Here is a 24,963-nt window from a genome sequence, read left to right as displayed (position 1 = left end):
AACAACTAAGTGTTTGACAATATGTTAGGTACACAATTAATGCTAGAGAATTCTTCCCCCCAAACACTGATATATCATTATGCAGGAACAAATCTTTAATTCTTCAATCATATAAAATAATTTTCTCCCAATAATTTTATCACAAATGACCTTTGATTTTCATGAGTCTTAAAATCACAATAAATATATATTGTGAAAACTTTACATGCAAACACACTTCCTTTCCTAACACACAAACCTTCCTGATTTGAGGATGCATTAGAAGACAAATTATTAAATCACAGAATACAATAAAGTTCTAGAAGAAAAAAAAAAAGAGCTACCTAGCCAAATGATCTGCTACAGTCATGGTGGGATTGATTACCTTGTTCTTTATCAGTTATGATTACAATTAATGTGACTGAATGGTAAATAGCCTGGATATAAATTAAAAATACTTTAACTAGAAAAACAAAAAATAGGTAAATCTTTATGTGCAAGCATCTCTCCTACACAACGTAGACATTTTAGGTTTTCTATTAATCTTTAAATATTCTAATTAAAGAAATGAAATAATTTACATTTTGGTATTCTCTAAGTAGTTATTTTCTCTTTAAAATCAAAAACTGCTTTCGATTAAAAGTTCCTCACCCTGTACCCTTTATTTCAAGGCTTTACAGGTAATCACCTGTAAAACTTGAAACTATAGTAGGAAGAAAGGAGACGAGAAAAGATTATTGCCGTATATGATTGTAGCAGCTAATAGCAATAAGCAATGCGTCTTAAGCTTGACATTTTTCATGAGGGAAAAATATATTTGTAGATAATTATTGAATTTCTTTCAGAGTCTATGAATATTGAGATTTCCTTTTTCATAATTATGTGCTATAAATATTTACCATTCTCAAATTAAAAATGAAGAAAGGTGATCAAGCAAGTTCGGTGCTGTTGCCTAAATTCTTAACAAATGTTGATTCATGACACAAATGGAAATAAACAATAGCTGTTTCATCTGTTTCAACCTTTTTGATAATAAAACATTAGATTTATATAAATTGAAACTAAAATTCTAACCCAACTTGAGATATATGTACATATCCACTGTGACCTTCATTCATTCTCTTTAAAGTCACGCTTACATAGCCTAAAATAATGGAATATCTATTTTATTTTGACCCTTGCTAAATGACAAAAAAATAGATTGATTAAAATAAAATGTATTGTTTATTATAATTCACTAGTTATATATTAAAACAAAATAATTAACTGAAATAGAATCTTAGACAAGCTTAGCCACAGAATTTGTTTTTCTTACAACATTCATAATAATTATACATTTGTGTGACTAATTAGGTCATTTACTTAAATTGTGTTTCTACTGAGCTGACATTTTAAAATCTCCTACTTTGATATTAATTCTTTGAATTCTCCAAACTCTCCTTCGTAAATATTCATCAAGTGCCTACTTTGCTCCGGGCACTGTGCCACAGCCCCTGCGGCTCTCCAGGGTCCCGTCCATCCTTTAAGTGATTGGTCCTTAGTGTTTTTCAACCTTCGCTGGACATTCTCTTCCTAGACAGTTGAATAGCATCGGACTAGACTCATCCTGGACTTTTCTCAGGCACCTCGGTGCTAACATATCAAAATGGGAACTGATGACCGTCCCCAAATGCTGTTCTTCACTGCTCTACCAGTTTGTGTCAGCACTTCCAGCCATTCTCAGTTCAACCTGAAACCTTTGTTAAATGTGATTTAGATTGTGACACTCCTCTACTTAAAATCCATTGGTACAGCCACGTCACACTTAGAGTAAATCCCAACTCCTTACCATGGCCAGCTCATCCTCCTACAGTCTATCTCCTGCCCCATTAGCCTCAGCCACACTAGCCATCTTTTGCTTCTTTGAACGTTAACAGCTTTAAAAATAAAATAGATAATAGACAAATAGTGGATAGTCCTACTTATACACCCATGCACGCACACACGCACATTAAAGTTCTGAAGTTATAAAAACTTAAGTTAAATTGTAGCAATTACTATACAGACTTTATCCAAATTACATATAAAAAAAAGAAACTTTAGTGGAGATACTTGAAATCATGCAATTGTCTAGTGGGTTTATTATTAAGACCTCAGTTGTAAAGAATTGATTTCTCAGAATATTTTGCTTAATGGTAAGTACAGATATTCAAATATGTGCTACAGATAGGAAATAAAATCATGAAACAGATATTCTTGGGAGTAGTTTTAAAATGTGAGAACAGTGAATACAAAGAAGACCTTTTAAAAATTCTACTCTGCATTTTCAGGTATTCTGTGGATCGACACACAGATATGGACAGAATATTCAACATCGATTCTGGAAATGGGTCCATTTTTACATCGAAACTTCTTGACCGAGAAACACTGCTGTGGCACAACATTACGGTGATAGCAACAGAGATCAGTAAGTCCAACTTCACACCACTGCTGTCCGGCACTGACAGAGCGAGTGTCCCAGCGAGGGCTGGTGAAACACGACTGACACCTGTCACCATGTATTGGTGACCCTGCTCGACACGTATGGAGGGAAAGAGCCCTGTCATGATTTTCAATAATGTTTCTTCTAGACGTGTGTTGGTTCATCCACGGACTCAGAGGCTAACGTGGAAGTTCAGCAGTTTGGAAACAATAAAATGGGAAGGCATCTGTCAACTGAAGTTGAATGGGTATACGCTGGGTTTGATTCCCAAAAGCTTATAAACCAGAACATTATAGAAGCAGCTGGAAAAATTGGGCTCACAGACATCGTGTGTAGGGGTGGGATCGAATACATTCTAAAATGTAGGCATTATTTAGAAATCTTTTGGAGTTCATTCTCTAGCTTTCTCTAGAATTTCTATTTCAAAATCATTATAGAATTAACTTTTCCATAGTACACCAAAATGAGCAATGCAAACCATCAAGTAATCAATAAAATGTTTAGGATGAGTTTACGGCAGTCGCCGTGAAATATAAGGCAAAGAAAAACAGTGCCAAAAGAATGCTTCAAATAAGATGATTATACACAGTTAAAATTGTGCAATGCAAACACAATGTGTAGACCTACATACTTGAAAGAGAATGATCTTTAAAATATCATTTAAATGTTTAAAAATAGGCTTCTAAATTATAGCTCTTTTTTTAGTTTTTGTTTTTGATTTTAAAAGTACAAAGATTTTTAGCTCAGTTGGGTATCAAGTGTGAAACAGTTCATATCAAATGGTATATTACAGTGTTAGTACCTCCATCTCTCTCCAATTCCTTTTCCCTGTTTAATTTCTCCATAGCATTTACCATCTGACACATTACATATTTCTGTGTTTATAGTTTGCTACCCACACTAAAATAAAACTCCAGGAAGCAGGATCTTTGTCATATTCTCCAGGTGTTCTAGTACCCCAAATTGTGGCTGGCACAAATTAGCTATTAGATGCTCACTAAGTATTTATGAATTGAACTAATGAATAGACAGATGAGTGAAGTCAATGAAAAAAGCTGAGGTGAGAGACTTCAACTCTCAATTCTAAAACCAGGAAACCATCTTCCACACTGCCCAGGAGATTGTCACAGAAGACAGAGTACTTGTTTATCTCAAGTCCTCACACCTCGATTCTGCTCTCTCATTATCCTACATGAACAGCATGGGCATGGCAGTCGGATAGACCCAAATCTCAATCTAGGCTCCACTCCTTACTCTCTGTGAACAGGGACAAAGTACATAACTTCTCTGTGCCTCAGTTTTCTCACCTATAAAATGGGGCAATATTTGTATCTATCTCAGAAGTACGTAAGGATTAAATAAGATAATATAGCAAAGTGCTTGCATAATGTCCAGGTCTTATTCAGCACACAAACTAAAGAACAACCATTCATCCCCTCCAACACCCCTTCGCCCCCTATTCCTTTTGTCTACATTTTCCCATCTACCCGCTTCGTTGGCCTCCTTTAAAATTTGGTTCTAAAGCCAGCCTTTGCAGGATGGCTTTTCTTTATTTCGTGTGATTCTGGTGTTTATTAAACAGTTGCGCCATATCAGCACAAGTAGCTTTGTCTCCTGGTTACGGACCAGAAGTACCAAACAACCTAATTCTATTCTTTTTTTATGAATATGTTGGCACATAATGCCTTGAGGAATCTGTGTATGAATGAGAAAGAAGGAGTGAGTGATTTGTTGTCTAAAGAGAATGGGTGACCAACATAAAAAATGTCTGTTCCTTTCATTTTGGCATGTTGCAGATAATCCAAAGCAAAGCAGCCGAGTACCTCTATATATTAAAGTTCTAGATGTCAATGACAACGCCCCAGAATTTGCAGAATTCTATGAAACCTTTGTCTGTGAAAAAGCAAAAGCAGATCAGGTGAGTTTCATAAGAGAGTCAATTAATTTATTCAGATTAATTTAGATCCTCTAATAATTCAGATGATAAACAGAGCTGAGGGCCAGTTTTGAATTATCTATGAAGTGAATGCTAACAAAATTAATACTCTAAATAAGAACCAGGATGAGTGTTTAACTTGCATAAGAGAACAAACAGGTTTTAAGAACTGGAGTTCATCAGTCTCAAACTCTATGCTGATTCCAAATCAGTCTTAAGTTCTCATTAAAAAAGAATAATCACAGCTTTTTTGAAAAAATCTTTATTGGTAAGCACATAGTTTTAATTACCATATATACTGGAAAGTGATAACTAGAACATATTTTACAAATGCCTATACTTCATAGTTCCGCTTATTTACATTGCCCATCTGTACAAGCAATACAAATTCATGAACGTCTTGCTGTTTTGCACATTTGTCCCCATCTGAAATAGGTCTTTTCTGCCAGTGATAAAAAAATTATGTTACAATTTATCAAAATAGAAGTACACTTCTAAAATACATGTTAAAGTGGGAAGCTGAAGTTATGTTTTATATACAAATTTTCTTTTTAGCTTTTTGAAAGTTGACGGCTAATGTATATGTTGAGATTGCTAAACGTGCTGTCCAAAAGTGCCTCCATTTTCTTAAGTTGCAATGTTGTGGTAGATCATTTTATAGCTACTAGTATCTAGTGGGAGGAGGCCAGGCTCGCTGCTAAACTACCTACCGAGCACAGGACAGCCTCACAACGAAGAGTTACCCCTTGTTCTGTTTCCAACCCATCAGTTCTTTGCATAGAGCGAATTCACTGTAAATTTTCTAGAGACCATCATTTTTGAAATTAAAATTAGAAATCGTGGAGTCAAGTAATTTGCTGCAAACCGCTAAGATACACTTTTAAGTTAGCAAAACTTTATGACAGCTTTACGGCTTTGGTTTCAGTTGATTCAGACCCTCCGAGCCGTTGACAAGGACGACCCTTACAGCGGGCACCAGTTCTCGTTCTCTTTGGCCCCGGAGGCAGCCAGTGGTTCAAACTTTACCATTCAAGACAATAAAGGTAAATGAGCCCCAGTTGCTTTCTCTGTCTATTTATATCCGTGTCTATATCTACTTCCCTCACATGACGCGGTATCCACATAATTCACCACTCTGCTTTCTGGTTCCAGACAACACAGCGGGAATCTTAACTCGGAAAAATGGTTATAACAGACACGAGATGAGCACCTATCTCCTGCCTGTGGTCATTTCAGACAACGACTACCCAGTCCAAAGCAGCACGGGGACAGTGACCGTCCGGGTCTGTGCATGTGACCACCACGGGAACATGCAGTCCTGCCATGCCGAGGCCCTCGTCCACCCCACGGGACTGAGCACGGGGGCTCTGATTGCCATCCTTCTGTGCATCGTGACTCTACTAGGTAAACTGCTTCTCCCTGCATCCTCTCTCCCCATGATGAGGAGCACACACTGTCACTGTGACACTCTAGATTTATCAGCCTCCCCCATTAAGGCATACAGCCCAATCTAGGTGAGTGGAGTTATATGCTGAGAATCTGCGTTGTTCAACCATGGACTAGTTTTGGCTTGAATATGGCCTCGGAGAATGAAAAGGTGCGAAACTTGCCATGTCTTTACCAACCCAGGGAGCCATTGCACCAAAAAAAAAAAAAAAAAAAAATCTCTTGCCTATCAGACTGGGAATGAATCTCAGGGGGACTTGAGGGCCACATAAATATGCCTTTCCATTTAATTTGTTGGTTAATATTTAATCTGACAACAATGTTTAAAAAGAGGATGTCTTCAGGCATGGAGTATATGGAGAAGGCCCTTTCTAAAAAGGTGAAGTTTAAAACTCAATGGGAAAGGGGGAAGAGGAATGTGAGGACTTTTCCTCTCTCATACAGGACAATAAAAAGCAATGCAATTTTCTCTATCCCAGCAAACTTACCTTGATCTACCCATTTAAATAACTGCCTTCTTAGACTTGCTCTATATTGCCATACCTAAAGTCTCTATTTCTCCTACTCTTGATTATAAAGAACTTCTGTGACCAAGGAAATAAATCTTGGACTTAAAAGAAATGAGTGTAATAAAAGCAAAAATCAAGATCTAAAAATGAAATGAAATTTTTACTCCCAACCAATTAAGCATACAAGTCGAGCTCAAAATGCTCAACAGACTCTTGACTGTTATGAACTAAGAAATCAAATGTTACTTAATGCAGCCCTTCCAGAAACAGAAGATTTGTAAAGCTCGCCTACACAATGGGAAAAGAAGAGTGAGAAGTTAGAGTTAATCTGGACTACACGGGAGTGGGGCTACCTTTTTTAAAAATGACAATGTAGTGACTTTGAGAAGGGTAAAGGAAGACCTACATTCCTCGAGGAAGAGAATGCCTAGGGATCCCTGCTCATGGGCTTCGCATTCCAGATCAACTTTCCAGTTATAATAGAAGGCTTGAAACTCCACCACACAACTCGGGTTCTCTTTGTCAACTAATCTTTGGGGAAAGTATTAAGATGTGAGGATAAATAAAAATGGCAGTATGCAAAGACAAATTAGTGTTTCTAATGGTACATCTGTAAAAATTGTTTTGGAAGAGATGGATATGAATTGTTTTTTGAACACCTACAGCACCTAGTCTTCCTAGGTGGTCTGCCATCCAGGTACTAACCAGGCCCTGCTTAGCTTCTGAGATCAGATGAGATCGGGCATGTTCATGGTGAAATTTTTTTTTTCCATCAAAAAAAGGTTATTTTTTAGAAGGACTGGATTGGCAGGCTTGTACTCTGGAAGAAGTCCATGAGCTCTTCTGTGATCTATGGAAGGAGAGCTGACTCTCACATCATAGAGGTGATCCTTCCTTTCCGTCGTCATCTACCCATTTTCTCCTCCCCCTTTTCTTCTTTCTAACCAGTTCCCTGATTCTTCCCTTTTCATTTCCTTCATCCAGTGAATTCGCCAGCTCCTCATTATTCCTAATTTGCCCCAGTGCCTCCCACATCTTGTCTAGTCTCTTCAGAATTCTGTACCTAAGAAAAAAGGGAGGGGGGTGGGAAATGGGATTTAACCTTTAACTAGGCTCATAGCATGGGCTAGACACTGGGCAAGGTGCTTTACGAATGTTTTTCTCACTTAATCCTCAGCACCATCTGTTATGTATTTATCTGCATCTTAATTATGAAAACGGAGGCTCCAAGATGGGCAGTCATGTAGCCAAGTCACACAGCTTCCAGGTGGCAGAACTAAGTTCTAAACTCAGGTCTTCTCCCCCGCGAGCCTTGGTGCTTCCCCATCGCACTCTCCTTTCTTTGTGAGCTTATGGAAGGCGAGGCAACTTCCAGGCCGAAAGAGAGCCTGAGTCAAAAATGAGACGACTGAAGAAAATGGAAGCACACCTGAGAGTTCATAAGAGGAGGAGGAAAGCCACATCCATACAGGAGAAAATCTGCAGTCAAGAAAATGGATCGTGTGTCATCTGTTGTTTTATTTACAAAAGTAAAACAAGAGCAAAAAACCACTACTACATCTCGGGTGTCTATGGTGCTTTAGTGTTTGCAATACGTTCACATATATTAACTCACCCCTGACAACGACACTGGACATTGTGATATCGCTTCTCTTTTCAGAGAAGAAAATAGACTTAGAAAGGTCAAATCCTTTACCTAAATCTAGGTCTGCTGATCTCAAATGCCTTGCTACTTTCCAGTTTTATGATGGGAGCCGAGCACAAATTTGTCCAAGAGTCTCCCTCTCTGAAATAGTCTTATTGCTGTCCTGTGGTCTGAGGGAGTAGAGAAAGTGGGGAGGCTCAGTCACTGGGAAGGGCACCTCCTCACCACATTACTTTCTCAGAACCTTTTTGTTCCGTGTGCTTAGATCTCACGTTTTCTCAGTTTATAAAAGTTAGCTTCGGAAAGCTCCTCCTTCTAGACAGCTACGCTCTCGAGAAATTCTGTTCAGATGTGCATTGGGCTAATAAGAAAAGATATAGGCAGTGGTAGCTGTAGGAGAACTCGGCAGTGAATAAATGCCTTCAAATAACTGAACGTGCCCTCTCCTAGACAACTGCACTTTCTGGTGTGCATGGGACTGAAATAAAAGATATAGGTAACTTAAGCTGGTAAGAATTAGGAAATGAAAAATACCTGCTATCTTGCCTTAAATGATGGAAGAAACCCATAGGCATCAGAGTTTAATTCTTTGAAAGTGAGTTAGCTCGATCCTTTTCTCTAATCCCAAACACCATCCTTACTTACAACGCTGTTTTGCAAATCCATGTCACTGGCCACACTGCAAAGCAGTATAAAAGGTACACTGTGAGCATTCCTCTGCCCCAAGCCCCATAATTTTCCCCCCATCCAGATCTGAGGCATCCGTAACCTCACATGAGGTGGCCCTTCCCTACGTCTCTCCTCCGCCTGCCCTCTCTGGCCCAGCCACAGTGTCCCCAAGCACTGCGGGCACATTCCCTCTCCAGGGCCTTTCTTCTAGCTCCATCCTCTTCACCAGAGAGTTCTCTGGTTGACTCCTTAGGCCTTTGCTCAAAAGTCACTTCCTCAATGATGCAATCTCCCCCCCCAAAAAAAAACATATACAGCCTCAAAAATCCTCCTTATTCTGATCTAGTGATCACATAATAATTTCCTTATTATGTGCAGTGTCTATTTTCTGCCTCCACCCACCAGCACCTCTCCTGCTCACCTCCTTAGGGTGGAGGTCTTCATCAATTTTTTTCATTAATAGCGCCTAGTACTATACCTGGCACAGATTAGACACTACATAAATATGCAATGAATGAATGAATGAATGAATGAATGAATGAATGAATACCCTGAATCGGTGTGACAAACGAGGCATCAGAATCCTCTCTGGCAGCCAAAGGGAACGTGTACAATTACACAACCACACATTTGAAAATGGCAAAACTGTATTTCCTTCAGAAATAGTCTATAATCCAAACATGCATCAAACCATGGTAATTAAGAGTACGGACTTCTTAGTCTAGCTGATCTGAATTTCAATTGCTTGTATGTGTGACATCTCTAAACCTCAATTTCCTCTATGTAAAATGGGATTATAATGATGATACCTATTTCGTAGGGCTATTATGATAATTAAATGAAATCAGTATGTAAAGCCTTTAGCCCAGTGCTTGACACAGAACTGTTTCAATAGATAACCAATTATTAATACTATCAACATCTGAAAGGTTACTATATAGACACATGGGGGTGCATGTGTTCATTAGCACATGGGTGGATACATATATCCATGAAAAGTCATTATTCAGTAATTCTTATTAAGAGAGTTTAATTTTCATAGCTCATAAAAATGGGACCATGTTATGAATAAGAGAATAAAGAGACATTATTGGTACTTCCTGTAATAAACTCCCCTGGACAAACCCTGCTAAACAATGCATTTTCTGCCCTGTATACCTCTTTTCTCTCTAAGCTGTTGCTATGTTTTTACATATGATCATTTGTAAATGTGTCTCTCTGTAGGTAGTCAGCTGTGTTCTATCCAGCCAGCTATGAAGAAATATCAGGAGCTATTTAAACACAATCCTTGCTTTGCCTCTAATTTGAATTAGGAGGGAGAAAAAAAATGAATATCTGGGCAACAAACTTATAGAACAGGAACCTTTGAAAGATTTTTTCTAAAGTTCCCACTTAAAGTATTGATTTTGTTTAGCTCAAGCAGAAATAATCTGATATACATATTATTACCTGGCCCTTTGAATGGGCTGATCTTGAAGTCCAGAATGGCTTTCTGCATGGTATCTGGGTCTCCCCAGGTATTATCTGTAATATTTCCTCATATGTGGGAAAGGTATGCAAATATTCACAACTCCACTTTGGGTTTTAAACTAATTTTACACTTTTCTCAGGAAAACAAAAAAGAAGGCATAGTGCAAAAGTTATTTTAGATATGGAGTTATGCAAACCCTTTGACACATTCAGAAGGTGCCAGCCTTGTGCTTTTAAGCAGTTTCAGAGCATTTTAGGTGTTCAGCATAATTTGCACTCTTACAGCAGTATTCTCACTGTTGCTGAGCTTTTTTTTTTTTTTAGTAGTATTTTATCTTTTTTCTTACCTTGAAACTAGTTTGCCATTTCAAAGCAAAAAGGAACTACTGAAAAAATATGACAATGTTTTATCTTCTCCTTAAATTGTAACCTTCTCTCAAATATTTACTCCATTTCTTTGGGTCCTGGTTTGATGATGCATGAAGGTAAGCGCATCCTTAAAGAAAGAAAAGTCGAGTCTGCACTTTTCCAGAGAACTTTCAAAACTTCATACTGGAGGCCGGCGTTCCTTCCTGGCATTAATTGGGTGGCAAATTAACTCTCCCTCTCCTTTCTGTTTGGTTCTGCTTCCAGTGACAGTGGTGCTGTTTGCAGCTCTGAGGCGGCAGCGGAAGAAAGAACCTTTGATCATTTCCAAAGAGGACATCAGAGACAACATTGTCAGTTACAACGACGAAGGTGGTGGGGAGGAGGACACGCAGGCCTTTGATATCGGCACCCTGAGGAATCCTGAAGCCATAGAGGACAGCAAATTACGCAGAGACATTGTGCCCGAAGCCCTTTTTCTACCCCGACGGACTCCAGCAGCTCGCGATAACACCGACGTCCGAGACTTCATTAACCAAAGGTTAAAGGAAAACGACACGGACCCCACGGCCCCGCCCTACGACTCCTTGGCCACCTATGCCTACGAGGGCACCGGCTCGGTGGCCAATTCCCTGAGCTCGCTGGAGTCGGTGACCACGGATGGAGACCAAGACTATGATTACCTTAGTGACTGGGGCCCTCGGTTCAAAAAGCTCGCAGATATGTACGGAGGGGTGGACAGTGACAGAGACCCCTAATATGTTGCCTTTTTCATTTTCCAGTACGACACTGAAACATGTGAAGTGGCTGTTTCTTTCTATTTATCCACTGCTCCGTGAAGGGTTCTCTGTTCTGCCCGTTCCAAAAGTCAATGGCTGCAGTCGTGTGGATCCAGTGTTAGAGACTTTTTTCTAGTACACTTTTATGAGCTTCCAAGAGGCAAATGTTTATTTTTTAGTGCATCCAGTTAACCATGTCAGCCCAACAGGCACCATGCTGGAGGAGAAGACGGAGAGTAGTAACATGCTCAATTCTACTGACCTGGCCTTTTTTTGTACTACCCTCTATTGACTCAGGTCAGCTGACTGCTCTGACTGTACATTTCACATGCTAATGGGATGAGGGATTGTACTTTAATGATAAAATATAGTTTTCATAAAAGAAACAAGGGAGGAACAACTGTGAAGTCGTTCCTGGTATATCAGCTCACAAGGAGATAATGAACTATATATGGGTGTGTATGTCTGTCACAAAGAATTTAAAATGACATTTGACCATCCTGTTTGTTCTTCAAGAACCTTTTCACCAATGATTATTCAAAACATGAAATCCACTTATACTTTAAGATTCTCATTCCTCTTTAGGAATAGAAGCAAATTAAATGGTAACATTCAAAAACAATAACCAAAAAAATAAATAAATAAGGCCTCATTCCTCATCACTAACTCATAATTTGTTGTATATTAGACATGCAAAAATTTGCCCTTATACCATTCAAATGGAAAAGGAAAATAGCTCATAATGTTAACAAAGGAAATATTTAGTATATTTTAAAGTTTTGGCCACTAAATGTACCACAGATCACTTGAAATTTTTTCAACCATTAGGACGTTAATTACAAATAAGTTTAATTATTTAAAAGTTCTTGAAGGAACTTTTCCGAGATACGTTTTAACTCCTTGTCTGTAGTTGTCAGTATTATTCTAATATATACTTGAAAGTAGCAGTGTGAAGTACAATAATTCATATTCTTTAGATACTTCTTATAAAACTAAGTTGCATTAGTAAAGGTAGACTAAATAAAACTTAAATCCCACTCTTGGAGTTTAATAGGGTGGTGAGGGCCAGTCACACTTGAACCTGATTCCCTGTCCTTCCCATCCAGAAACACCAATATATTTATATAATGTGATAGATATAGACGAACATTGAAATCACGGCAAAAAAACTGCATATGATATGTTTGGAGGAAGCTTAGAAAGAGAAAACTTGAATTTCCTTCAACAAAAGTGTCTCAGATTGTAATTAAAATAGTAGTTGACTTTCAAAAGCATTATTTTTTTCATTGTTTTTAATGTTGTTTCCATGGCAACCCTGCCATCCTGGTCTTTGAACTAAAGATAAAGTAATGATCTCAAACCACGACAGAAAAGTAATATACAATCCTTCCAATCTATTACTTCTTTAATTATGCAATTAGCTTCATAGTTATTATCCAGAGGACCCAACCAAACTGAACTAACTCTTTTGGCAGGTTCAAATCATTTATTACATATGGCTGTTCTAATGATTTTTATCATTAGAATCTTACTTGTGCAGTCATCAGACATTTCCAAAGTACTGTAATGAATACATCCTTACTTTGAAAACTTAAAAAAAGAGGCTATGTGTGTATGTGTACACACACACACACACACACACACACACACACACACACACTATGTACTTAAGAATATGCTGACTTCAATTATTAGTCTTAGGGATTTATTTTCAATTAATTTTAATTTTCTACAGGTAATCTTAGTGTCATTTCTATTTGAAGATAATGTCATGTCAGCACATATTTTCCATTTGGAAACACACTTGTTTAATTAAGTTTTATTAAGTTTTAAATGGGTGTATTGCCCAGGAAGTAAAAATGCCACCTTTAAATAAGAGAAATGTAGTGTTCGGGTTACCCATTTAGAGTGAAAAAATTTTACAACCATATTATTCCTTGTGTTTCCTGAATGGTTTCCTATTTTGTAAAGGATTTCCTTGTATACTAACAAGTATTTCATGCGTGGGTCATTTTCTGCTTTCAGGGTTTTCTTGTGCTAGTTCTCCATACACACACACACACACACACACACACACATGCACACGAATGCAAACACAATACTACAGGAGGACTTCACTGTAATGAATCAATACATATCATAGTCACAGGTAAATAAAGAAAAAAGATAGCTTAGTGAAGTTAATAAGAACTAGTTATAGCAATAGAACAGCACCTTAATCACACGACTTACTGTAAAATTAAAGAGTTCTCTATCCTTATGTTTCATGTCATGTAACAAATTGAATCAAGAAAGATGGTCCTATAAAAAGAAAGCTATCATCAGAAGTCTTACTTTTGAACTTCCGGTGTTAATTGGAATGGCTGAGGGTTGACACTAGCAACTTCTAATGTTCAAGGGTAAGGTTTATCCTCTCCTCGTAAGTGAAAGTAAGTAGTTTTGTAGTGAAATATTTGAAATGTCATTGGCAGGGTATTTTATCCCATCCTGAAGATGATAAAGTGTACCAAGAACAGGTTATGACTAAATATTGAAGTGTTTCATTACTTACCACAAAACTTGATAATGAATTGAATCTCTAAGAAATTGAATAATTTGAGACTGAAGCTGAATATTTAGCACTAGGGTCCTGTAAGTATTGAGGTAGAGTAATATTTTCCTCCAACTAAGACTCTTTGACATCGTGGAAACAATAAGAGCCACAGTTTCCTGATTCTACACAGGTCTAACTTCCTTCCCATCAAGATATCAGGTAAAGGACCAGGATCAATATGAATGATCACTGGAGAAAAAAAGATTCGTTTTCAACTCACTTTTCACATTGTCTCTGTCCTGATATTAGATGTTAGTGATGAGAAAGATGGAAAGTGGGAAGAGGTAAAATTTTTCGCATTTGCTTTAATCACTGAGAAACTTAAATTCATTAAATATAAGCAGATTGCTTTAATGGGTTGCTTTCAGGAAATTTTTTCTCCTCTATTCAAAGGGGAGAATTTTTCTAAACCATGAAGATGGTCACTGGAATAAGCCAACATTTTAAAAATAGTAAGCCATTGTGTGTAAATTTAAAGCCCATTCACTTCATGGTCACTTTCTGCTGAAAGGCCTGGAAAATATTTGTCCCCAAATAAAAAATTAAATCAAATGGTGGAGAAGCAGAGATGGTTCCACAGAATCATAAGAGAGGGCATCTGGGCACAGTAAACATGTTTTACAGTGCTTTCTTAGCTTTACAGTTTAGGTACACAAAGAGAGGTTCAGATACAAACTGTTTTCATTTTCAGATGAAATAAATCCTGGCAATTCAGTTTTAACTCAGTATAAAAATTTTGTGGTTTAGTTATCGTTTTTAGTTCTTAAAAAGGTGTGCAAAAGTCCTGAAAAGCTGAATCTTTATCTTAGAAGCATCCAAATTTTATGGTATGAATTAAATTCAGAATGTTTCCATTATTTTCATTTTCAAGTACATAATTTTAGATGACCTGATTTGCTGAACAATACCTTATATCGAATGTTTTGCCTTGCAATGGGTACTTTATTGAAAATAATAATGTATAAACTATGATTGGGTATTCCTCAATTCTGAATACTTGAGGAACATGAAAAGTATGCCATTAAAAAGAAAGAACTGATTCCTGAAAACAAACTAAATATTTAAATCAGGTACAGCTACATGCATTTTCCCTAGGAACTGAACCACCAAATAAATTACTGAATCCTAGTTACTAATTTTGAAGTAGTGAAAATACTTTGGAAGAACTCTAAAAAGTCACGATCTCCGCTATTTTGAAAGGTATCCTCTGAAAAATCATGTTTGTGTAGTTTAAGTTTTTATGCTTTTATCTAGATAAAATCTGTTTTGAATTGTGACAGGATCAAAAATCTAAGCAGTCCACTGTGCTTACATTAACACGACAACTCAGCCTTCTTTATCAGATTGTAAGAGTGGAAAGATTAAGACTTAGTGTGTGGATGTTCAGCAAGATTAATTTTTCTGACAAGCAGTTTTCCTTTCCAAAGAATACAGAATTCCAGTATGGTCCCCTTAAAAGTTCAGTGCTGTTACAATTGCAGTATTTTTAATCTCCCTTTGGTATCTTTATGGAATAATTTTCTAAAGGGATAATTCTCTACTGAAATATATCAGACCCCAACCATACTTAACGTGCAAGGCAATACCCTCTTAGAAAAGAAATACATTGACTCACACTCTTGTTAAAAGTTAATAAAGAAATAGCTCATTTTTAAAGCCAGAAGTTTATGGTCTCTGCATCGTCAATTTAATTTAAGCATTGCTGAGACAATCTTTAATCTACTCCCCATTTTAAAATACCTTATTTATGGTGCATTTTCATTTTTTTAATTTGGGGGGAACATTAGCCTGACAGAGCCAGCAGATAAAAGTGCCAAAAAGAGGTCAAATAGAAACGAAGCCTATCACCAACTATACTTCAGACAGGACCAAGGTACTTACTGAGAGCTACTGGGTTATTAGATTAATTTTAAAAGAGCTTTTACAAGTTACTTAATTCTATTTTTTTTTAAGCCCATGCACCACAAACTCCAATTTTTCTTCAAATGAGGTTAATTTGACAAATGAGGCATGGACCTAGCGCTGTGGAAAAAGCATTCCACTATAATGAGATCTTGCTCTTTCTTGCGAGACTACGCTATATATGTAAATATATCTAGAGGCACCTTCTATAAGCTTTTAGTTTTCTATGATCTATTAGTTTAGTGTTTATTAAGGAATTAAATGTATAGAATTGCTAGGCATTCAGGGGGAATGCTGTGTAGCAAAAGTAAAACTGATCTGCTTGGAAGAAATATAGGAAGACTTCAAAATCACTGTACTTTTATGTTTGTGATTATTTTCATTGCTGTGAAAGTAAAACACGTAAAAATAGGCCTTATAATAAATGCTACATGTGTCCTCGGACATACCAAGCTAAGGCCATTTGGCATTCTCCTACTGTGATTTGTGATCTTAAACTCAAAAAAATAAAAGCTTTTGGGTATCGATTGTTTTCAGTTAAAAATACTCCCAAATATAAATTGAAGCTGATGTCACCCCTGGAAACTTACTGGTTGGAGTGCCCAGGTTCATGTCATTTTTCTCACTATTGCTTGTGTCTTTGGCAATAAGAACACCTGATGGAAACCATCATTGCTCAGCTTTCATCAACATTTCTAGCTAGGGAGATTTTCATAACTTCACAACTTCACAATTTATATGAGAAAGTTTCCTGTACTAGAAGAAAGGGGTTGAGACAATTACCTTTCAGCTCAGTGTGGCCAGGCCTTTTGCTGTAGTCCAATGGCAAATATACACTCCTTGAAATGGCTTCTTTTATTTCCCTTTGTTTTCTTAGAAGTATAAATTTGAAAAGAATGCAATTTAAAAAGTGATTTCTCACAAAGAGTAAATATGCCTTTTGCAAATCAATTTTTGTAACGAGTTATTTATATGATATTACTTAATAAACTGGTTTTTTTTCTAACTTGTTTTTTTTTCAATTCTCTCAAGCTATTGTTTGTAATCAGAGTTTTTAAAATGTACATCTTAAGGCACACTTTATCTTTCCAAATCCGTTTAACCCCTCAGAGAGCTAACTAAAGCCAACTTGTTATATGATAATTAGCTTGCAAACCATAGTTTCTTCCAGCCGGGAGTATGTATGTATCATTTGCACTGCCCTGCAGAGTTCTTACTGGTGGGGCACCAAGAATTCTGCTGTTATTTATGGAGTTGCTACATTAAGAAGAAAGCTTTATCCTCATGGTAATTGCTTTAGATTAAAAAAAAAAAAAAAAAAAAAAAGAACAGTTCTATATTTTTGCTGACCCCAAATCTCCATCCTTTACTTCACTCCCATAAAAACAATTGTCTATGGATCTCTGATTTAAAAAATAAAAAAGAAAAGCAAGAAGCGGACCAGAGGGAAATAAGAATAAAATGCTTCCAGCATTCTGATACTATGAGGAAATAAAATGTTTTTAGTATATTCAGAGCTATAATATTTCCATGCTTTTTTCAAAGCTGCCTCCTATTTCTACAGAGGTAATTTCATCATTTTTTTTAAACTAGGAGAATTCATAGCTTTGCAAAGATTTTCATTTATTCATTCATTTGTTCAATATATAGTAGGCATTCTGCTATATACTATGAAATATTTGACTGTAAGCCAGACAGCTATATTTTCCTTCCTCTCTAGAAACTCTTGGTCCAGGAGGAAGGGCTGCCATAAGTACACTGCTAAGTATTATAAGTACATAACTACGGTGCCCACCAGAAGGTGGCATGGAGATATCTTCAGAGAGGGGCAGATCAAAGTGTTCAAAGGAAGGAGAAACTGTTTCTGCCCAGGAGGAGAAGAAGTGTGTGAAAGGTTTAGGAATTAGTAGTACTCAGATAAAGGAAGATAAGAAATCAAAAAAGAATAGCTGGGGAAAGAGAGAAAAGAGAGGAATGTTTAAGTAATGCCATTGATCTCAGCTGAGGTCCCTAAATAGGACCAGGCTTGGAAAGGTCATATGGCACCGGAACAAAGAGGATCACCAATGCTAGAGCAGCTGATTTTTGATGTTTTATTTTTGTTTATGTTATTTTGCTGTTTGGTTTAAAGGTAACTTGGTAGGGAACGGAAATCCATGGAAAGGAATGATGCTATTAGAAATACACTTTTTGGAGGGTATGTACATTATACGGTAATATGTACAGTGTGCTGGAGCCAAGTCCCACCTCGCTCCCTGCTCTGCACTCTCCCCCGCCACCCCACCTCCCAGGCAAGCAGAGTCTACAGGATTTGGAAATTTCCTTGACCTGATGGTAACAGGAAGTACAATATGCTAATTCAAGGACACAGTTCAGGAAGCAGCTTCCTGCAGACATTTGGAAAGCCTAAGCCATTCCCATCACCGTAACAAACCACTTCCCTCTATATTATTAGTATGAATGAGAGTAATTCACTCTAGCTGCTGCAACAGATAAAATCCAAAATCTCTAAAAGTTTATTTCTCACTCTTAGGAGTTCAGGGTAGTTATGGAGCTATCTCTCTCTTGTAGCAACGCCATTTGGAACACACCACTCCATGGGTTAACGTGGCATGGGAGGAGAGTTTGCTGGATGACCCTATGAGATGCTTCTGTGGAGCACGGCCTATATGTTTATGCCACTTCTGCTCACATCTCACTGGCCAGAACTCAGTCACATGGCCCAAACTAACTGACAGAGGCTGGGAGATGTACACACACAAGCACATGTGCATCTGGTGAGAAGACCTATATGTATCTACCACATAGTTTAGTCTCTGCCAATCTTGCACTATCTTTCCCAATTTCCCCCAATTTCAGTCACCATAACAAGCCATATCCCATAATAATCATGAGGATGTTATCAGAAGAGCAGGTAGGAAGTCATTTAAAAATTTAACTATCCAGTTGAAAACCTCTTTAAGAAGTTTTTGTGAACCATCCCTGACCTCAGCACCCAGGGTAGACATTTCTAATCAGTTGCCCCATGGATCTAGATGTAGAAATATCCCAGCAGCCATCAACAATAGAAAATGTTGATCTATTTGCCATCCCAAACCTCAGAGTAAGTTCTCCAGTGAAAGACTTGCTTTCTTTCACTCTGTTTTGTTAACTACCTACCACTGACATTTGGGAAGAATCTCTTCCCAAATCTCTTCCTGAGATGATCAAAAACTTGGAATAATTAAGGAAGCTAAAAGGCTCAGCCTGCTATTATAATTGGTTCACATCTTTATTTCACAAATCTGAGCCAACAAGTATGTATCCCTTTGTCTGAACGATCCAGAGATTAACTTCAGCATGGTTGATATATCTCCCCTCAGTGATACTCCTGAACCTTTACATTCATCTGAGAAACTACTATGGACCAGGCATGGATCAAGGTGATAGGGATAAATGTGTAAAACAGACAGGCACACACCCTACACTGTGCATGTCTGCCCTAAAGGACTGCCATGATTTAATCTCCCATTATTAATCTTAGTTTGCCTGACTAAACATTTTATGCTGAATGACATCCTGATTCTTTAGATCACTTTTCTAGGTCTCATATTCCTGAATTCAATAATTTTTCAAATATGCTATGAATAGATATGGCTTTTTAAAAGAAGTAGATTGTCTCCTACCTCTGTCTATAATATACTTATCCCTTTTTTAAAATGTCTCCCTTGACATATTTGATCATCTTTATTGCTTCCTGAGCCATCTAAGTCTCAAAAACTTAACTTTCAATGGCAAATATGTCTTGTTTGCACTTTGGTAAGAAAATGTCTCCTTATAGTCAGTAAAAGATAGGTTTTATTAAAGCTTTTAACTTTGCTTAGCTGCCTGATAATAATGCCTTACTTTTATATAGCACTTTAGAAATAACTATCATATATATGACTTACTATAACTCTCACAAAAGCCCTGTACAATAGGCTATATCATTCCACTTTCACAAAGAAAGTGGGGTCATTTGTCCTTAGGTCCTATCGCAGGAGCTAGAATTAAACTCACTTCTTTTAACTCAGGTTCTGCAGGCCTGCCATTAAACCCCATATTTTCCTCTTTGTATGCATGGTCCAAACTCATTCATTTGAGAGAAATATTTATTGAGAGAAAAAAAAAGATTCTTTTGTCCTTTATACAAATTCAGATGAGTTTGGACTCTGCCGATGGCTTCAGCCACAAAGATATTCTCTCTATAAGATCAGGTCAAATGCTCCGTGAAGGAAAAAAGAGCCTGAAAAGAAATATTCTGCCTATTAATCCCAATTACCCAACCGATGTCACTTTTAAAATTGGAACAGTGTTTCCAAGGAAAAACATCTCAAAGAAATATAAAATTCCACTCAAGACTGCAAAAGCATTAATTGTTTATATAACAATAATCTGACAACATCGATATTTCAAACATCAATTTGTGATAAGCCCGCTGTAGGGTGGCAATGCCCTAGAATAGGAAAGGAAAGGCATTAGGACTTCCTGTCACTTCCGAAGCAATTCTGATCCCATGACTAAAGGAGCAGTGGTGGAGGAAGAAGGGAAACTTGCTCTTGCCATGAGTACCCATTGAATCCACGTACCCAGCCCAGTAACGCTGTGTCTGTTGTACCCCCAGAAAACCCAGCTATCTGGTTCGGTGGTGTCGCTGTGGCATAAAAGCTACAATTCTTCGTTAACAAACTAAAAGTAATGTATTTTCCATATTTTTCTATAACTGTATTTGGTTTCCGTTTTGAACCTTTAGTTCCGTTTTGAACTTTGAGCGATAGAAACTCGGTTTTAGCCATTTAGGGTTTCTTTCCACAACCTTTCACCAATACTACAGCTAGGTTCAAAGGGGCTAAGGTAACGGAGTTACGGTTTGGAGGAAGACGAGCATAGTCAGAGCTTAAAGCTAACTGCTCAGGGAGCTAGGAAGAGTAGATGGATTCCAGAAAAAAAATATGATAATTCTCCCAACCCTCCCTGTCTGTCCTCCCGGCCATCACAAAATGGGGAGGCTGAAGTTTATTGATCAGAAAATTTTTATGTTCTTGTTATTATTTCTCATTCTCAGAATGTCAGGGTCGAAAGCTTAAGAAAGGCACCTGATTTTTTTTCTTGACTTATGGCTTTGGCAGAGATTCAGAAAAAGCTAAAGTTATCCCAGAATGTCACTATTTCAAATGTCATGCTAATTTATAACAATGTTTTCTTAAGCTTTACTATCTCAAGCATGATGACAAGTATTCATTTATAGTATTAAATTATATTAAATAATACATTAAGATCGCGCCAGTCTTCAACAACTTCTGAACCTCTCATGTGCTGAGAACTTTACATACCTTTATGTCATGTGTAAAAAATATTTTTTTTATGACAAAGTGTTTTCTGATTTATGAATACATTTATATGAAAAATCTTGCAAAGTCACAAAAATTACAAATAATTTGTATTGAAAACAATAAACATGTTAAATCCAGCCTGTTTGGTTCCCTTTGGATCCAAAGAAATATTTCTACCCAACAAGAATTTGGCAAAATGACACCAAGATTGGAATGATAGCTCTCAAGTGTGAAAAGGTTGAGGGGCAGAATGATTTTGGCATCGAGATTTCGCCTGAGCTTCTGCAGGAGCATTAGAACCTACAGCAAAGTCCCTGGATGCTTCTCTAAAATGCAGACCCCCAGTCCCACTCCAGAAATGATCAGGGCTGTTTATCTACTCCTCAGGCTGGGACGTAGGTATTACAAACTTTGGAGGCTCCACCTTCATTATATTAAAATGTACCCACACTTTATCTTATAGACATGAGCCAATTTTCAGTTTGTTAGTTTATGTAACATTGTTATATATGCCCTTAGACTTCTGATTTAAATTGGCAATTTTCCGTATTTCAAAACACTTAAAAAAAAAAAGCTTCTTTTGGACTGTAGCTCATCTGAGAGCAAATAGGTGCTGTGCGAATTGTGCCTGATATATTCAGAGACATCATGGAGAAAGTGAGGGTGGGATTTGGGAATCTGCATTTATAGTAATTTTTCCAGTGATTTTTATGCACACCAGAGTTTGAGATAGAAGTAAAATTATCGAGGTAACAAAGGCAAAGGAACTCTAGCAAAGAAGGTTCTGGAAGGGACGAGGAGGGATGAAAGTTCCAATATTTTTACACATACTTTCCAACTTTCCTTTACCTGGTGCATGCAAACCATGGACTTGTCTACCAAATAATAGGGAGATTAAAACAGGTACCTTCCCTAGAAAAGGTTGGAAGCTTCCAATTAGAAACCCAGGAGTAGTTCATACACATTTATTTAAAACCTCAGGTGAACCTCTCCACTCTCCCACCTTTTCCTCAGAACTTTTCTGGCTACTTTCCCTGCATGTGTCAATCAACAAGTAAATAATTAAAATCCCTCTGGAGTTGATTCACCAGGCTTCCGAAGCATTTGCTTTATTTCTCTCTTTTTAACGTCAGGTGTTATACTATGAGCCTCCGCTAGGGAACGCCTCCTCTCCCAGGGCCCAATGAGAGCTCCACTTTAATTAGCTTCATTGGAAGAGGACCTAACCACACTTCCTATTAGAGTTCTAAATGAGCTACGAGAACAGATTATTTTTGTCTTTCCAGAGAAAGCTCTCCTAGTAATCATTTTTTAAACGGCAAAAATCCTTAAAGGAGAAAAGATGAGCACAATCGGATCAATCACTGCCGTTAATCATGCCTCAAAGTAAATTGGGTCTTTCCACTTACGGAATTTAGAAGTAAGCCATTTAGTCATTCTTTTAATTTTCATTTTTATTCAAGTAATATATATATATATATATATATAATCTAAAACGCCACATTGTTCTATAAAGCTTATAGCAAAAGCTTCCCACTCTACCTCCATTCCCTCACCAGAGTTAATCCCCTTCAACTCTTCCAGACAATTCTAGTATTTACTTCCATATTTCTAAATAATGTATGTAAGGTTGAATAATAACAAATTTGCCATTGTCGTGAGTAAAAAGTGGTTGGTATCAACAATTTCAGATGGTTCAACTTAATACTACTATTTCTTGAGTTTATAGTTTTGAACATTATCTATTAACTTCGATGGAGAATAAGAATTTAGGTTTACTGCAACACCTCCAACACACACACACACACACACACACACACACTCATTTCTCCCTCATCATTCCAACATAGTTATAGCACAATTGATAATTAAGAGTTTACATTATTAATTTCTCATAGTTGAGCCTTATACTATACTATAATTTCACTTCCTTTCTTGTTCAACTCTGTTTTTTCCTGAAATTGATAACTGCCTCTTTTTCTACATTTTCGTAGTTTCCTATATACCTATCATAATCCAGCCACAAGTTTCCTGACATGATTCTTAAATTCCTCTCAACCAGGTAAGGTAATCTCTATCAGTTTTCTTCTGCTTGCAATATCACTTCAGAAAATCTCCACCTCTCTGATATAATGAATAATTTTTTTTAAAAAAATATTTTTGTCTGCTCCCTACTGCTTATCTCTATTTTCTTCCTGAATTTCTTTTCTGTGTTTGCTTTGGTCTTTGACTATCACATTAGAAGTCTATCTCAAATGTCCGCTGACTGTTGGCTGTTAGTTCATAGTTAATAGGGAGGTCCTGAAAAGCTAACTGGAAGCTCTACACTTGAGCTGATGCATCTCAGCATATGGTGACTGAAGGAAACTGATGTTTTCTCCGGAGCACCCAAATGTCAGCAGCTGTAAATCTTTGGTCTTGGGTCAGTCATTTTCCATTGAGAGGATTCCTCCAGTCTCCTCCAGGCAGCATTAAGGTCCATCCAAGCTGGTGTTCAAGACCATGAATTTATAGTAGCTCCAATCTCTAGCCTGATGTGATTAAAGTTTGAATAATCACCTTTCTCCCCAAAGCCTAAAGATGTAATGTGATATAAAGCCACGCAACTTTCTATCAAACTGGTAAGCCACATAGAAAATTTAGAGAAATAGTAAAACTGCATTTCATAGAGCAATTCAGTGACATATTCAGTAGTGTTAAAATTTTAGTCTCTTGACAATCTAGTTTACAATTTGAAAGAGCATGTTTCTTCATAGGGAAAAAAATGCTCCTATAATTCTCTTAAACAATCAATTTGATTCTTCTTGATCCCTTACTTTCAAAGGCTCTTCTTTAGGTTCTTAGAAAATGAGTAGCTCCTATAGGTACAAAATCCCTCTTTCTAATCATAGAGTCCAAATGTTACATTGCATTGACACCTTTTATTTTAAATCTGTATGATTATTTCAGAAAACATATGACCTCTATAATCAAGTTAGGCTTATATCACTTCACTTGAAAATTTTTTAAACCACTGGTGCTCAGATTATCTGTCCTCAATCAAATATGGTCTAAGTTTACTTCCTCCAAAGAAGTTTTTTTTTTTTTTTATTTCTCCTTGGTTATTGGTGAGTAATATATACTAAATCTTTGGAGGGTTAAGGATGTTAAAAGTATGCCTTGTCATGTTACTACTGTACATAAAGAATAACTTTCAATACCATTTACAACAATCCGTCCTCTCTATTTCCGTCTTGCTGGTAAATCCCTCTAGGAAATGATACATAGACAAACAATACATGTTATACATCTTTGTTATCCATCAATGTACCTGCCATGTTATGTACATAATAGGTTCCCAATGAATATGTATTGAATACCCAAATGAGTGAATTTTCATACCTTTGAAGAAGAGTTACACTTTAATATTTATTCTTCAGGAATGTCAAGCTGTGTCTAAAAGTAATCAAGTGTGACAATTGTAATATTTCCCTAAGCTCTTAGACCTTAAATTTTATATGCCTTCACATTCACTTTCATATAACAAGTGCATAAAGCATCTTTTTTATGTTTGTGACGATCCCACATAGTCAAGATTCTCACCGTTGAGCTATCACACCCATTGACCTTGAAATCCCCGGGTATAATATTGGATGGTGACTCAAGAAAAGACATTCGATTTTTTTTACAGTGCTGAATATTGCAGCAGGGCTTCTTAATCAGGAGAAAAGAGACTGAATGCCTAGGGGACAAATGTTATCCACACACTGAAAGGCAATGCTCATCTCTTCTGAACACATGATAATGGAGAGGAGAATGGTGCTGAGCAAGCACAGTGTTCGGGATAATAGTGTGGACCATGAGAAAGCGATGCGCAC

At 37.1% G+C, this 24,963-nt stretch overlaps 1 protein-coding gene across 2 annotated transcripts in view; it reads left to right on the top strand.

The window, feature by feature from the left end:
- Positions 1 to 16,761, top strand: part of CDH6 (cadherin 6) — a 118,016-nt gene extending 101,255 nt beyond the window's left edge. For both annotated transcript variants that reach the window (XM_016138298.2, XM_036225335.1), the window contains exons 8-12: positions 2,289 to 2,425; positions 4,237 to 4,358; positions 5,302 to 5,419; positions 5,529 to 5,780; positions 10,749 to 16,761. In XM_016138298.2, the coding sequence (XP_015993784.2) occupies positions 2,289 to 2,425; positions 4,237 to 4,358; positions 5,302 to 5,419; positions 5,529 to 5,780; positions 10,749 to 11,239 (1,120 nt within the window). In that variant the 3' untranslated portion in view covers positions 11,240 to 16,761. The remainder of the gene's footprint in view (positions 1 to 2,288; positions 2,426 to 4,236; positions 4,359 to 5,301; positions 5,420 to 5,528; positions 5,781 to 10,748) is intronic.
- Positions 16,762 to 24,963: the final 8,202 nt, after the last annotated feature.

This window comes from Rousettus aegyptiacus, unplaced genomic scaffold (genome assembly GCF_014176215.1).
Source record: "Rousettus aegyptiacus isolate mRouAeg1 unplaced genomic scaffold, mRouAeg1.p scaffold_m13_p_8, whole genome shotgun sequence".
Lineage (NCBI taxonomy): Eukaryota > Metazoa > Chordata > Mammalia > Chiroptera > Pteropodidae > Rousettus > Rousettus aegyptiacus.
The sequence above is the reverse complement of the archived record's forward strand: the minus strand, read 5'-3'. Positions and strand labels throughout refer to the sequence as shown.